The sequence below is a fragment of the Dysidea avara genome, chromosome 6 (assembly GCF_963678975.1).
Source record: "Dysidea avara chromosome 6, odDysAvar1.4, whole genome shotgun sequence".
In the NCBI taxonomy this organism is placed as follows: Eukaryota; Metazoa; Porifera; class Demospongiae; order Dictyoceratida; family Dysideidae; genus Dysidea; species Dysidea avara.
In genome coordinates this window covers 28,107,351-28,125,302 of record NC_089277.1, presented here as the reverse complement: position 1 = coordinate 28,125,302, position 17,952 = coordinate 28,107,351, and the positions used below count along the sequence as shown (strand labels likewise).

The 17,952-nt window shown below is 34.9% G+C and overlaps 1 protein-coding gene across 1 annotated transcript; it reads right to left on the bottom strand.

The window, feature by feature from the left end:
- Window positions 1-12,554: 12,554 nt before the first annotated feature.
- LOC136259382 (uncharacterized) lies at window positions 12,555-13,108 on the bottom strand. Its single transcript, XM_066052874.1, has 2 exons — window positions 12,886-13,108; window positions 12,555-12,709 (listed from the first exon to the last, which is right to left on the bottom strand). The coding sequence occupies exons 1-2, from the start codon at window positions 13,106-13,108 to the stop codon at window positions 12,555-12,557; spliced, it is 378 nt and encodes a 125-aa protein (XP_065908946.1).
- Between the last annotated feature and the right edge of the window lie 4,844 nt (window positions 13,109-17,952).

Here is a 17,952-nt window from a genome sequence, read left to right as displayed (position 1 = left end):
AAGTTATTTCGCACACTGTTAATGTATTCTACAAAAACTTCAAAAACTGTCAGCTGTTTTAAAACTAAAACATTTTGAAGTTTAGCTGTAAAAAAAAGCAATAGTACCAGTTCACTTTAGATAAAAATGCTACACTGCTATAAAGAAATTGTATGCTCAATTTGAAATGATGACATAAACTCATGGACAGCATAATAGATCTTGGTGCCAGTGATGGGTCGATTAATCTTCACTCCTTTCTCTAAAGGGGTCTTTGAATTATCTTTCCCACATGATGTGCCTCATGTGAAGCATTGTGGCAATAATAGCATCATGCAAATCTAAAATTTGCATGCCATCCACCCCAAATCAGGGGGTGATGCACCACACAAATGTTTTTCTTTTTATTGGAAATGTTAGCAAGTTTACCAAATTATCCATTTATAAAATACCCAATTATATGGTAAATAATGTTAGTATAGCGGCACAACCCAAAAATTGTGCACTTTTTCATAAAGCAATGAAACTTTCCACATAAATAGTACTCCTCAATACATGTATTTTCAGATATAGTGCCATCGCTGATTTGACCTTTGGTGACCTTTGCTGCCATTTTTGTACATAAAATTGATCATTTTTGTCTTAAACTCCCTGAGGCAGTAATTAACTTGTTAAAACATGGTACCAAACAAAAGATCTTGCTGACAGAAACAACTTGGTTTTTATTTGAAGTCAATAGGTGATTTCATTCTTAAGTTATGAGTATTTTTATTAGCTGCAAAATTTGATAAATTTATGCAAAATTATTTGCCCACAAGTAATTCACACCACAAGGGCAGGTAAATTTATCAAATTTTGCAGCTAGTAAAAAATGATCTTAACTTTGTAATGAAATCATCTATTGACTTCAAATAAAACCAAGTTGTTTCTATCAGCGAGATCTTTATTTTGGTACCATGTTTTAACATGTTAATTACTGCCTCAGGGAGTTAAATACAAAAATGATCAATTTTGTATACAAAAATGGCCGTAAAGGTCACCAACGGTCAAATCAGCGATGGCACTATATCTAAAAATACATGTATTGAGGACTACTATTTATGTGGAATGTTTCGTGGTTTTATGAAAAAGTGCACAATATTGCCAATTTTGGGGGCTACGCCGCTATACTATGTGAAGTGTGGATTTTACTTAGTAGCTACAAAAGGAATTTTCAAGCCCACCTGACACCTGTTCAAGAAGGATCACTATATAAACCAGCTACATTGGAAAAACAAACAGTAAATCTGATAAATAATTGCACATAAAGGTGGTCTTTCAATACAGGTGGTCAAGTTGCATTGTACTTGAACCTCTTCAAACTAAGTTGGCATGGCCTTATTAAGAGTGGTTATTAGAGGTGTACGCTCCCATACAGCAATAATACCAAAACATATTTAATTATATATCTTGAACCCATTGTGGCCCCACCACAAAAATTTTATCAACAATATACCATGACTCAATAATTATTCACTTAAAAATTCAAAGAATTTGAACAGCACTTTTTGAAATATTAAGAATTGAAGTTTTTAATAGAGTCCTTTTAAACCTTGAAAGACCAATTAACAGTCTTTAATCAGTGAATTTTTTATTTTCAAATATTAACACAGTGGTGAGCTGTAGTTGGTTTTGTAACTCAAGACTGACCAATTTTTCATGAAATATTCAAAATATTATTTTGTGGTCATAAATCAGAAACTATGTGGTGTATGGGGCTAAAAATTGGTATGGGTGATGAGTACCATAGGTACTATCAGCACACCATGTTTCATCAAAATCCAAGATGTGACCTTACGATTCCTTGGTGATTTGGCATGGAATGACCCTTATATTATTGCTATAATTTTCAATTTGTATACAAGTGAATTCAAAGTGTTTCTGTGAAAGAAGTAGGGATGTAGTTGTAGCCACTTTTCCGCAACACTTGCTCGAATGCATCAGGCAGGCAGGCAGTAGAAAATTCCATTATATAACCTTTTTATGATTTTGTAGCAACTTGATGAAATGTTTCAAGTTGATCTGAAGGCACTTTTGGGCTATTTTTACCCAACCAATATTGTCATGTCATCACGAGATGAAATCGAGGCAGGTTTTTGGGTGATATGCCATGCCCACACCTTCGTCGTCCCTACTATACAGTACTATCATAATGTATGATATCAGCTAGTCTTTACTGTAAATTGTACATGAACCAAAACACACTTGGTCTCTGCTCAATGTACAAAAGTATATTTTTGTAAATGCAGCACTGAAATCTGCCTTACTGAAAGCTGTAATTGATATTAGCTATTACAAAATTATTATTCACTGTTTCTCAACTGATTATTTATGCTGGAAAGAAATATGGTTGAAATACAGAGCAGAAAATTATTCTATAGCACAATTAGGAACCACTGATATGCTCTAATAAAACATTTAACTCTTACGAAGGCATAATACTACTGTACATTTTGAGTATAATTACATTAATTTTGGCTTGCTTAATAATAATAATAATAATATTGCTGTTTGAGTATTGCTAACACTCAAAAGTGTATATAATAGGCAATTTTATACCTGACTAGGCTTGTGTCAAATATGCAGGCTGGAGTGAGAGCAGTCACTTTATTTTTGTAGTTAAATTCTCTAATAGAGCATTCAGTGACTAAGATGATTGCAAGAATTATTGCTAATTTAGGAGAATAATGCAAGTATAATGGGAACACCTGAAAGAGTATAATAGGTGAACTCTCTTGTAGTAATACTGATAAGAGTATGGTCAATTCTTTGTCTTTGCTGACAAAGTTTCAAGTAGAATTTGTGACTGGGCCTGCAAAACTAGGGCATGTGGACATACAAAATTTTCCTAATTTTTCAAGCTTTCATGGCTCATCAGGGGCTGGCAAGGGGAGGGGCACAAACAGGGTAAGTTGTAGGTGGTTGGGGAGAGCCAGATTCTCTAGTCCAGTGCTGCATTTTTGAAGCAGCAACTAATCACCTCTTAGTAGTGTCTCACTGTTGATTTTTTACCATTTTAACCTTTTCAGATGGTTGTGAAGTCATTAAAAAGCTGTTTAGAAGGCTCTGAATGTCTTAAACAGCAGAATGATAATTAGTTTAGAGGCGCTTAGTACAGACGAAGGTGTTGGGTTACAATTTTACAGTTAGTTTGACTTTCATTCGCTTTGGTTTCAGGTAAATTTGTAGTAAAATGTGCATATTTTCATGAGTTGATAGACTGATCTTGGCCTGACAAAGTTTAGTAGCTATTTTAATCAGAAGCATGGCTGCTCCTCCACAAGGTGGAGGGAATTTGCCCCAAATGCCCCATCCTGGATCCTCCATTGCTCATAGCTTTTGATGCCTTCACACTATAGCCATGAAATTTTCAGCACATATTACTCAATTAATTACATGGTAGTGTAGTGATGGTCACTGTAGTGAGTGTCTAGTAGTCACCTTCACTACTTTAGTATACTGTCGTTCACTGGTTTATTTTTACTGTGTAACTTATTACTTTTGTTACATGTTAATTGTTGGTCTTCTCAATTAAGTAAATGGTTTCAATCTCATTGTCAGTACAATGACATATTTACATGTAACACTAGCAATTATAGCTATAACATTGTTCTGAACAATCAGTTGTATTTGTGTTTTGTCACTGACATTATTTCAACATGGGTGACAATAATGGTATGTTACTACATAACATACTGTGTGACTGTATTTAAAATTTACAGGTATCACTATTAGAAACAACAATGTGCAGTGTTAATGTGGATAATATTAACCATATGAGAGTCATTGAGCTTGACACTACATCACAAATATAATAGTAGTGGAAGGCTACAATGCCACATGTGCACTGTTGAATTTCAATCAGTCTTAGTTACAGAAATTCCATACATGGCATTTCATAATGATAACCTGATCCATTTGACACCTGCCTCAAATCTCAGTATAACTTGTTCCTTGAAAAAATTATTATAGTGTAGTCCTTCTACCTGTGCAATATAATAATTATGTAACTAGGTCAAGCCGCACATTTATACCCTATGTGGGTATGTAGGTGTTTTAATAGCAAAAAATATTATAGTGAAAGTCTCTTATGTATAATATTCTTGTTATGTTGTACTGGCTGCATTTAAACATGTAATTAAGTATCACTTTGGTCTTGTTTTAGGGGAGTATAACTTTTAACCATCCCCAGGTATGTGTACATGCAAATCTCAAAATGGCACATTATAATATGTTATATAGCAGGTATTGTTATGCCTGCAATGATTATGTTAAATCAGTTGAAGCTGTACCAGTGAAACAATCATTAATTATTGTTTTGTGGTCAAGGTATTGTATCCAACCAGTAATTTACTATATAATGTCTACAGTAATCCAATTCTCATAACAAAGTTAAGGCTCATGAGAGGCACATATTAGTTAGTACTTGCTATAAATAGAAACATCGTTGTACATAGAAAAATTTAAATGTCATGCAATTAAGTTTTCGATTTTAAGTATAGTACTCAGATTATGACCATGTTTAAGCATATAATATTTCAGTCACCTGAGAAAGACCTTTGAAGTGTTTGTTGTATCACAGTAGGTCACAATAACCTATCATTTAGCTTGGCGTGTATATTATAGTATTGTTAGTCAAGTTTGATATAATATTATAACTTTCAACTAAACGAAAGTAAAGTATATCATGCCATATTGAACAACATGTAAGATTCATCATTCATCCAGTTCTGCATACAGTAATCGTTGAACTTTTATATGACCATGTGACCTAGATATATAACTACATTTAATTTGTTACTTGTAAAAGAAAACACAATGCGTTACAATAAGATGCACCAGGCAGATATTTTTGAATTTAAATAAAAGGTACTGTTGAATACAACACAGTTAGTAGAAAGCAAATTAAAATGAAAGTAAGAAAATGTTTTATAATAGATTAAGTATAAACAATTATTCAATTATTGGAATTTGCCACTAACATATCAAGTAAAGTGATAAATTTATTAATACTGATTGATTGCGCAGACCAGAACTCTAAGGTACAGTATGAAAGTGTTGATGCAGTATACTGTACTGGAAACAAGGACCATAATATTATAAGACAAGTTGAGGAAGGAGTGACTGTATGTATTACTCATAGGATAAACTGTGTGTAATTAAATTCTAAAATTACCCTGCGTTGAAAAATTTCTCCCACTTAAATAAGGAAACAGCTCATGCAGATTATATCAGTTAGTCAAATTTGGTGAGACCAGATTAGTATACAGTAGCTACAGGTTTGTTATAAACATAATATATGATTTAAACAGTTCTTGGTTGTTGTAATATAGCATGGCTAATCAAACATGGTAAAGTAATTGACTAATTGTTGTAAAATACCACTAAAATTGTAGATAGAAATTAAAACAATGGATAAGAATTAGTGCTGAAATGAATATTCGGTTATTTGACTATTAAGGTCCGCATGACACTATTCGATTTATTAACACACTAATCGAATAATCGGTATAACTTTGTACACTGTATCCAGATGGAAAATCCAGCCTTGAAACTTAAGATTGTGACTGCATGAAGTGATGTATCTATGCTGCAAAAATTCTATTTTAGAAAAGATAGAAATATCCCTTACTAATAGGCTTTACCTCGCTCCCTAACAAAAATATTTTAAGTACTTATTCAATAGAAGTATATAATGATAGAATATTCGGTCATTTTGTTCACAACTATTTGAATAGTAAAAATTGCTATTTGTTTCAACACTAACAAGAATGCAGCAAAAACTGATGTGCATTAGCTTGACTATGGGTATGAACCAGATAATTCAATCCTGCCTTTTGGGCTACTATAGCTACATACCGTATATGTGACCGAATTTTGTAAAATCCCTCACATGGGTGCATTTGACACCTAAAATATGTAATGATCAAAAAACAAACTTTATAGTACAAATCTACATGTTAATGATTGTAAGCCATTCTCAATACCTTAAATTACAAGAAAATTCTTGAAAAAATGTTCTCTGCTCTTATTAGTGACCCACTAAACATGAAAATTCTAAATATTTTATGCACATGCACTCATATAGATGATTTTCCAAAATTCTGTCACATATACTGTATGTCTACTATTAGTATTACAGTATGTATAGCTGTGTTTTTAATCAGTACAGTAGTACTGTGTACTGGTGAATAAGTTAATAGAATTATTGTAAAAATGTCATATCCATTAATAGCAAACATCACATATCAAAATGCAAATGGAATCATTCTCATATTTGTCACTGCTACTACTATCTGTATCCTTGCTCCACACAACATCTTCTAGTGTCTATTATGTGATACCTGATGAACACTACACTACCAATAACAACACTTATACCCTACAACACTACCTCAACAATACCAACAAATACTTCACCTCTCACACTCAACTACACTTCCTACCAGGACAATATTATCTTAATACTGACTTGATCATACAACACGTTAGAAATTTATCACTTATTGGAAACAGAACCAATGAGGTAATCAATAGTGTTATTAGGTGTACTTCACCTGCTGGTATTGTAGTGGTTGGTAGTAGTAACATTGTTATTGCTAATATTGTGATGAATGAGTGTGGTAAAGGCAAGCATCGCACAACAAAAATTTCAAAGGCGCTTCATTCAACCTCATTGTTTATCACAAATAGCAGGTTTGTCTCAATAACTCACTTCTACCCTGCACAACGAAGCAGAAACTGTGGGTATGGACTAATATTAATGAATGTGATGGGTAATCTGACAGACATAAATGCAAATTTCATTGTAATTTGGTATGATAATTCAGCCAGTAATAATGCATATTACTTACATGTAAGTCACTGTCAGCTTTACAGTAATGAATACATCAATGGTATCACTCATGCACTGGAAATACAGCGGGTCAACACCTCTTCTGACATAACAATAACAATAAAACAATGTCAGTTTACCACAACTCTGGCCATACTTAATCTTTGCATTCAGTGTTCTGGTAGGAGCACAGTAATGATTAGCCATTGTCACTTTACAGCCCCATATGGACTTATAGATAATTGTGTTGATACTTTATATTACTATTCCACTGGATATTATGACAGTTGTACAAATATTTTTTACAAAATGGTTTGCTTTAACCATAGACTTCATTATTATACACATAAACGATGTGGCACTTCTCATGTTAATGGCCAAGTGGTATACAATTTTTATGAAAACTGCAAGCATAATTTTACAGCAAACGAAATCCATTTTGTTTACTGTTACTTCATGGAAATTCATGGAAATGAACTGGACAGTACAGTAGGTTTTGGTGTCCTTACTACCATCTATGACAAAAGAGCAAGAGATTCATTTATAATTTTAATAGCACATAGTGTATTTTATAATAATACAGGAGTATCAGTCATTGATGCATGTTATTATAATTCTAAAACTAAAACAGACTTTGGGTTCTTAATGATCCAAAATACTTCAATAAAATCCTTTTCACAAAGAATTCAAACCGATATACACTCAGTGGAAGTTCGGCACATGAGAGTATACTTTGAAGGTCTGATTGTTTCTACTATTCCTATGTCATTTACTCATCACAGCACAGTTATTAATGCTTTGAACAGTTACTTGCAATTCAGTAAATATAACGAAATATCACAAAATACTGCTTACTGTGCTATTGAAGCAACAAAAATATATTTAAGTGAAAATAGTGTTATAAATTTGACTAACAACACATTTATTACAGCATTTAACAATTACTTTCACAAAGTTGATGACATTGAAGATTGTTTTGTTCAGTACAAGAGTATCCGAGGAAATTTGGATGAGGAGTTTCAACTAGGATATAGTCTTAATTACACAATAGTTTTCAATGCAAACAATATCTTGAAGCAGATAACAAACACTAACTTAAAGCATTGTAGCTGGGATAAACAGTCAGCATTTTTAGTAATACAGCCTCTAACAATTAACCAAAATTTCATACACTACGCAAATAATGATACTCAGATACAAAATGTAGAAGAAAGGTATATTTGCTTATGTACAAGTACACCTAGTTGTCAGCAGGATGAAATGGGGTCTTTCTATCCTGGTCAATTAATTCAAACAAGACTTACACTAAATACAATTTCAGAAGGATCTATACTTGTTGAAAGAAGGGATAATGCAGAATTTGCATGCAAAAGTGAAACTCGGTCAGATAAGCAATCAAACACTTTTCAACTGGTTAAAAATGAATGCAAAAATATTACATTTATTGCAACTCATAAGAATGGGAAATGGTGTGAACTTTGCCTTATAGCAACTGCTCACTTTTACCATGAGCATAAATCATGGGTGGAAATGTATACAATCACCTTACTACCATGTCCTAAAGGATTCTCACTACATCCACAAGGATATTGTCAATGTGATCCCATCCTCTCATCACATATAGCTTCACTAACTACTTGTGATATTGATCATCAAACTATACCACGTCCTGCTAACACTTGGATATCTGCTCATACTATCAACAATTCACACTCCTACCATGTCTCTCTACATTGTCCATTTGACTACTGCCTACCTCACTCATCACAACTCAACCTGTCCACTCCTGACTCACAGTGTCAGTTTAACAGATCTGGTGTGTTGTGTGGACAATGTCAACATGGTCTCAGTACAGTGTTTGGTTCATCTCAGTGTAAACATTGCTCCAATATCTATTTGTTGATCATTATACCTATTGGATTAGCTGGAATTGCACTAGTCCTCCTGCTGCTTGTTCTCAATCTTACAGTAACAGATGGAAAATTAAATTCTTTTATTTTCTATGTGAATATTATTAGTATTAATGCATCTACTTTCTTTTTATCAGACAGATCATTACCATACACTTTCATTGCACTAGCTAATCTTGATTTGGGAATTGAAACATGTTTTTACAATGGAATGGATGACTATGTTAAAATGTGGCTACAGTTAGTGTTTCCAATTTACCTCATCTTCATTGCTGCATTACTCATCATAACAAGTCGATACTCCACTACAATACAGAGACTCACTGCACGTAGAGCTCTACCAGTATTTGCTACACTATTCCTATTGTCCTATACTAAAGTATTACTAACTGTATCAAATGTCTTGTTTTCCTACACCTCAATCACTCACCTACCCAGTAATCGCACTACACTAGTGTGGTCTGTGGATACCAGTGTACCACTGTTTGGAGTGAAGTTTACTGTACTGTTTATAGCTTGCCTCATCCTCTTCTTAGTATTAGTATTGTTTATAGTTGTATTGATTTTTACTAAGCAATTGTCATACTTTAAGGTAGTCAACTACTTCAAGCCACTACTGGATGCCTATCAAGATCCATACAAGATCAAGTTTTATTATTGGACTGGATTACAGCTGTTGACAAGAGCTATTCTTTTTGGAATGTCAAACCTGGACAGAGAAAGTAATTTAATGGTTGCTTCTTTGCTACTAGCTATTATAGTTTGGGCAAATGGAAAAATTTCACCATTCAACAGCACCGTTAACAATGCAATGGATTTTTCTTTTCTATTAAATCTTGTTATTTTATTCATTGTTTCCATGTACACACATTTAACTGCAATAGTCAACATCTTTGTGTCCATAGCAATGCTGCAACTACTGTGCACTGCACTGTACAATGGTTATAATTTAACCTGTGGTACTGTTTTTAATGGAGTACACTTTAAAGAAGGTTTTATCCAAAAATTTGTTCAATATGGCAAGGATTTGAGAAAGAAGTTGATGAAAATGCTGAATTGAATAGTATATAGCTTGGCAAGAAACCCTACAACTACTGTATTATAGTCTGAGAAACTATAGCTACAGTATCACACAATAATGTTAAATATATGAGCATGATTCAACTGTTAATAATATTATCTACATGCATAATCACTGTTAATTCTGAAGATGCTTGCTTTTCATAACATCTCATGATCATAAACAACAGCCAAATGTGTAAAATTGATTCCACAGATATTTGTGACTGGATTTGCGAAAAGGGGTCTTTCACATACATCCAATTCTATGAACATGTAAGACCATACCCTACTGTTCAAGAAAGATATACAAACCTGAAATATTCTCCGTCCATTAACCTATGTTAATTGGTGCTCACTTCTGACCAAATTTCATGTCAATAACTTTTTCTAATTTCAAGTTATGAATTGTCAAAGTTAGTAAATTGGATGTGTGTGGAAGACCCCTTTTCACAAATCTGTACACATTTATTGAGGTGTAAGATAGTAAACATTGCACAATGATAAACACCAATTAATAGGGACCCACCTATTGTGCTCAAAATTTTACCTATTATGCTATGCTGCAAATTCCTGCAATGTTCAAAATTTTAACCTAAATGTATTATGCTCAAATTATGCTCAAGCTTTGTGCCTCATTTCCCAATAAATTTGCAGTTATGGGCACATAGTAAATGGCTGGAGCATATTATTGCTCTTCAAAATGCATGTGACAGAAAAGATCGATACACTCTATCAATCTTTTTCTGTGACATGTATTCTGACCATCAAGGATTTGTAGTATGGCTCAAAATATTCTTCCTATTATGTTAGCATTATGCTCAATGCTTTCAGGCATCTTTTATGCTCAAAATTATGCCAGCATAATCAGCGGGTCCCTACCAATTAAGTGGCAGTATGTTTGAACATCCAAGCACATGTTTTTTACATGATACTTAATCACTATAACCAGCCCGTATTGTTACATTGTAAGTATGCTCACATGATGACAGACAGGACAAGTGCAAGGAATTATGACTGAATTAGAGATTAAAAACACAAGTACACAGAAAATTTGGAATTTTTAACTAGAGTAGAGAGTGTAACACATCGATAAAAAGTACTGAAACAAGTGGAGTAGTGGACGACATTAAATCACAGTAAAACAATAAGAAGTGTTATATGCCTACTGTGCATTTCCATTATGGTATCTTGAGCACAGTAGGGATATAACACTTCTTATTGTTCTACTGTGATTTAATATCGTCCACTACTTTAGCTTGTTTAGAATCAGTACTTTTATCAATGTGCTATGGCCCCATTAAGCCCACCCACCACCCCTCCCCCCCACCCTCCACCCTCCCCCCCACCCTCCACCCCCCACCCTCCACTCCCACCCTCCACCCCCCACCCTCCACTCCCACCCTCCCACCCTATTACTACCCCCCACCCTATTACTACCACCTGTGATATTATTACCCGCTCGAAAAAAGCTGCCCAAAACAGGGCAAATTTTGGGTATCAGAAATTTATTCACCTACTCAGTGATAGCTAGTAAATAGATGAATAATTGGTGCAAATTTTGTTGGCACAGCTGTAGGCACTGGGAAGTTATTACACAATGATTACTTAAAATTGCCATATCTCCTAATGAAGTTTTGTCGTCAAAGCCTTGTTTTGTCTAATTCAGTCACATATCGAGATACTCTAATAGAGCAGTCAGTCAAATACTCTAATAGAGCAATCACCACACAAAACACAATCCTCCATAGTTGCTGAGTATGAAAACTAGCAGCTGCAACACTATCCCAAGCATGGGAACATTTAGCCTGCTAAGAATATTTTGTAAATGAAATGCACATGGTCTTGTGTATGCCATTCTTTAGGTTAATATATATAGTTAGGTAGCATGAACCACTCATGACTGTTACTTATCCACAACTCTTAGTCAACTTAGAAGGGAGTATGATTAAGATATTTTTTGTGTATAAACCACTATATACATTTAATTTTCTGTCCTGAACACAAGACATAGCTTTAGCTTCTGGGTGGCTGTGCCCCCCAGACCCCCTACTCCATGATTCATATACTTACTACCCTGGTGCAACCCCCCCCCCCCCTTCCAAAGCTTGGATCCACCCCTGGACTGTTACGATGTTAGCTTCATTAAAAGTGTATCGACTACCTCCTATAGTACTGATTAATGATCTGAAAGTTTAACTTTGACATGCATTAGCTAACAAAAACTGTATGTGTATGTTTATAAATATTAGTCCTAAAATTATAGCAATGCAGGGTTCTTGTCTGTATGAAAAGAAGATAGGTTGAGTCAAATCCATAATGCTGGTATTATAGTGTTTGGGTTCTTGCTCCTACAATTGTTGAGAGGTTGGCATCTCTGACATAATTGTGCACCTATCAATGTTAAGTCTCACTCCCACAGTACAGGGAGGATGGGGATATAGTGTGAATTTGACCTGATAGAAAGTCAAATCTCCAACCTGTGGATAAATTGTTAAGTCAAACCCCCTATGATGGGAGGATAAGAAGGGATGACACAGAGCTTCATTTTAATCATGTGCCTTAAGTAAAAGCTTTTCACCACTTGTTCAAATTCCCCACCCTCAGACACACAAACCATCACAGAGAGGATGTTATCCATAACAAGGATACAGTATGCCTACTACAAGAATACAGAATGATTCAAAATAATGCCCTCTACTATATTGGCTGTCTTTACTGTCACTATTGTCTCAGCTGTCAACAGTCTCAGCTGTCGCTAGCATCACCACTGTCACCACTGCCTTAGCTGTCACCACTTCCTTAGCTGTCACCACAGTCTCAGCTGTCACTAGTTTCACCACTGTCTCAGCTGTCACTGGTATCACCACCATCACCATTGCACCAGCTGTCATGTATGTCAACTACCTCAGCTGTCACAACAATCTCAGCTGTCACTAGTGTCACCACTGTCACCAATGTCTCAGCTGTCACTAGTGTCACCACCGTCACCACTACCTCTGCTGTCATCACTGTCACAGCTGTCACTAGTGTCACCACCGTCACCACTGTCTCAGCTATCACTATATACTATCACCACTGCCACTACTGTCTCAGCTGTTACTAGAGTCTTAGCTGTCACTAGTGTCACCACTGTCATCAATGTCCTAGTTGTCACCAGCGTCACCATTGTCTCAGCTGTCCCTAGTGTCACCACTGTCTCAGCTGTCACAACTGTAATCACTGTCTCAGCTGTCACAAGTGTAACCACCGTCACCACTGTCTCAGCTGTCACTAAAGTAACCATAATCTCAGTTGTAACTAGTGTCACCACTTCAATGATACAACTTGTTAAAATTATTGTTTTAACATACAAATTGATAAAACTTATGGAGGTTAAAATGTGACCCTGTCTGCGAAAAGGGGTCTTATAGCCTTTCAAAATTGTCAAGTTTGAGTAACCATAACTCCTCATGTTTTCTAACTATCACCTTCATGTTACACCAAGCCATAGTGCTATGTTAGAGGTATAAGGGGACCAAATTTCAGGGTGATACCACATTCACAAGTCAAGTTACGGATTGCCACGTACATGCAATTGAAAAGGCTATAAGACCCCTTTAGCAGACCGGGTCACAAATACGTAGTTCATAGTTATAACAATATAAAATTTTTATGACAACTTATGCAATTGTTTTGTTAAAATACATTTTAGTTACAGTATTTCACTCTCATTTTAATCATAATTGTTAAACCTAAACAGAGTGTAAACTTTTATGGCCCCTACTGTAGGTCCAAATTTAGGATATATTTTAATAATTATGCTAATTAGATAGGCTAAATGATGTCCCACCAAAACCAGTATAATAATATATATTATTTTTACTATTATAGTGCGTATCAGGTAAATGCCAAGTTATGTATATACCACTCAGGCATGCTTATCTGATAGGTGAAAGACAAGCCTGCCTTAAATCTACATACTGCTATTACAGTCCACTTAAAACTTTATGCATGGCAGCCACACATGCTTCAAGCAAATGCCTTATACAGATAAAACAGAGGACACATGTAGGTGTACCAAAACGCACAGTCCTTACCACACATGGACATGTGAGCCATTTAAAAGATGTTATTAGATCATAATAAATTATGCTGTAGTGGTTTGGCTTCTATTGACGTACAGCATGATTAGGCTATTATTGCAAAGGGGTCAGCTTGAAACCATCACTAGTCTGCTACACAGCAGGACCAGCAGCAGAAATGTGTTGAAGTAAAGCTCTGCATAATACAGCTATAGGTCGTTGTATAATAATAATATTGCATTGATATTACTTTAGCTACACCCTAAATTAGGCTGTGCAAAAAAAATAGAAGGTGAATGCTTACCAGTGACCTACACTAATCTTCTTAACAGTGTATAAACTGCCATGAGGTGCTGAACCAGATTACAATAGTGGGGCTAATGAAATACTTCAATCTTCTAGTAAGTCCAGTTTAACACTTGGCTGGCTTTTGATGAATCCAATAGTGTAGTGTAGCATAACCAAACAATAATAACTATGTAGTTAAATATACAGCAAACCTTTCAGCAAACTGTATTGTTACAAAAAGAAAACTACAGGCTGATAATTTGAAGTCTACTCTAGCAGTATGGTGACAAACAACCCTGGCCGATGATGACACTGATGAAGGGAGGGAGTAATGACGTGCATGTGAACCTAACAAACAGGTAAGGACACTTTTTGTTAACTTTATGGTTCAGATCAGGAAAGTTAGCCTAACCAATGTAGGAGGACGGCTCTTATACATTGTTCATTACAATCTTGCATGCACCTGACTGTTGTGAGTTAGCTGAATGCTCTATTACAGTATTTTGATTTTTACTGATCTTAGAAGTGAATGGGTTAAAAAAATTAAAGCCTCCTCCCCTCACATTGAGATTAGTCTTCTAGCTTCCCTTCCTCTGTGCCTAGCGATGTAAGCAAGTTAGCATTATACATTGAGATAATGGAATAACGGTGAAACTTGGATGATGTCATATTAATGACCAAATTTACTGTAGGTGGTGAGCCATAGCAATTTGTGTGGGGGATCTGAAACATAAAACTAATGATAAGTGGCCTAAGGTGAACAAACATACGTATTTATAGCATTAAATCAACTGGAAAGGCTTTGGCTTGGAATTGAGGACATGGCTTTATCTTAAGATCACACATGATCAGTGATATGCATGCTGGGACCACGCTGCCTGGTCTCGTGTACCATACATCTAGCAACAGGCAGCATCGGTCCAGGAAGCATCAGCCCATGTGTGGTAATGTGAAGTTGTGAGTGGACTTCACTGTATTTACCTGCTCCCCCACGTCTGCGGTTCTTGCACTTGTGAATATACCTATATCAGGCTACCTGTGGCCAAAATATAACTATTACATAGCATTCATTTGGATCATGTGTAAATAAGCAATAAGTAAGAAAAGGGCCTTTTCATTCTTATTGCTCAAAAGGGTGGGGCTATTGTTAATATAAAACAAAATTGAATACATGTATTGGACAATAATCTGTCGTAATGCTAACTGAAACAGAAAATGCTCATTGTATTGACAGAATAATAAGCAACAGTAAACATGTATCTATGTATACATGTTATTCCTTAATTGTAAGTGAAACACTTTTACTGTACACGCATATATATGTACATTCACCCGTTATTTACAAATAACAAAGTAACTGATAACATTGAAGAGCACTATACACTGCTACATTGACTGGTATAAACAAACGTTCTGTAAGTGAATCATTTTTACAGTATGTATGCAGCTCAGTGCGGTAACTAATGTTGAAATTTAAAACAAGTATTTCTCAAGGGACCAGTTCCAATAATAGAGTCAAAGAGATGTAAGTATTATTCAGGATTTTGGGGTGCAGCCATCAGTTGTTGACAGATATTGAGCATTTAAATCTATTAACTTAGCTATGCTTGACAATCATGTGAAAAGAGAATTGCAAAAATAAATCTTACTGCACTACTAAGAGTATCTCGATTGAACATATACTACCTGTAGTTGGTTTCTGTAGTGTTTTTGTGAATTCTTATAAGCCACTAAAAAGTTAACTTACACATACACCAAGCTTCAGCTCATTCCTATAAACGACTGCCTATATACGTGGTATGATTGTTATAGTACATACTGTGGGTTATTGCATTGTATCTATGTGGCCTTAATCTTGATTTCTTTTAAGCCACCATAATGCACTCCTACAATGGTGACTCTAACTGTGCACAGACCAGTTTCTAGAAGTAGTTAACTCCATATGCACAACAACAGTTTGATTTTATTTTATGCAAATAATTGGTCATAACTCCGTAAATATTGCTTGGATTCTCACCAAAATTAGTACTGAGATGGCTTTAATACTGTGACTCCTTTAAGTGTGCCAGATTTCAGCTTATTAATAATATTAGAGTACACGTTTGTGTTTTATGGCGGATTTTGCAATGCATACAAAAAGAAGTAGTAAAATAATGAAAAAAGGAATGAAGACATAAACCCTAAACTTTGGCCATGCGTATCTTGGAATGGCTGCGGCGATTTCCTTTAAATTTGGTATGTGGACTCCCCTATCTGGTGGACAACTCTAAAGCAAAATTGGTTGCGATAGGTTGGTAAGAGATCATGGTGCTACATATGTGTAAAATTGTGTTTTCTTTCTTCCTGTCAATATAATTATGTACATACCCGTTGTGTGGCACACCGACTTCTTGGGCAGCACGACACATGACCATGTGTTTTGATTTAGGGACAAATGCATTACTGTAATTTTGCAAACAGATTGGTTTAAAATGGTGCTAAATGAACTTTTAAATGCTTAGTGACAACATTATTCACATGCCTATGATAAGCCATTTAATATTTTACATGAAAATCTAAAATGGTACATGTGTATGTATTTTTTACTTTTGATCACCCCTTCAATCATGCATAATTGGAAAGACCACACTAAGTTGTAGTAAAAAATGTTTGATGAGCTACATGCTATGATTAGCTATGGATCAGTAAGTTCTCACTGACACAACAAACATTTCTTTAATATTTCCCACACATCATAATACGTAACATCATTCCAATACATTAAATTCACTCCTGTAGAAATAAATGGATACAGTCTCATCATTTTGAAAACAATCTTTGCATATATATACTGTATATTTATGATTTTATTACATGCAGAGCATGTGCATGTATATGACTTTGTAATATTACAGTAAACAAACTAGGTTATTACCTACTGTAGTTTAATAACCAGATTCCTTGCCTTACTCTAACTAGTGTGGGCTGAGGTACTGTTCAGCAACTAGTTGATGTTACAGTACAAATGACTATAATAATGCTTATGTTATAAGTTGACCTCAAGAGTTTTCACTATCATGCCTATTAACCTTTAGGCTAGCCATACTCACATCGCAATAATCCTAACAAATACATTCATCAAGATTTCAAGTAGTCTTGAGCAGAAATATGGGTCTCACAACATGTAGCTGTACATGTAATACAGTAAAGAGGAGTTTAACATTGTAAATAGGCTGAATTTAAAATATGGTATAATTTATGCATTGTAAATGTGTTTATGCTTCTAGATTACTTGATACAAAATTACACATACTTGGACAACAAAGATCAAATCAAGAAACTGCAAAATAACGATGTATTGTTTACAGATACTACAACTGATGGTAGCATGCTTGTTGCACGCAACATCTCCTACTGTCTATTATGTGATACCTGATGAACACTACACTACCAATAACAACTCTTATACCCTACAACACTACCTCAACAATATCAACAAATATTTTGTCTCTCACACTCAACTACACTTCCTACCAGGACAATATTATCTTAATACAGACTTAATCATACAACACGTTAGTAATTTATCACTTATTGGAAACAGAACCAATGAGGTAATCAGTAGTGTTATTAAGTGTACTTCACCTGCTGGTGTTGTAGTGACTGGTAGTAGTAACATTGTTATTACTAATATAGAAATGGTTGACTGTGGTAAAAGCATAATATATCCAGTAAAAGAAGTAAAGGAGAATCGGTTTCGTTTAACTGGTTTATTTGTACGTGATAGCAACCTTATCTC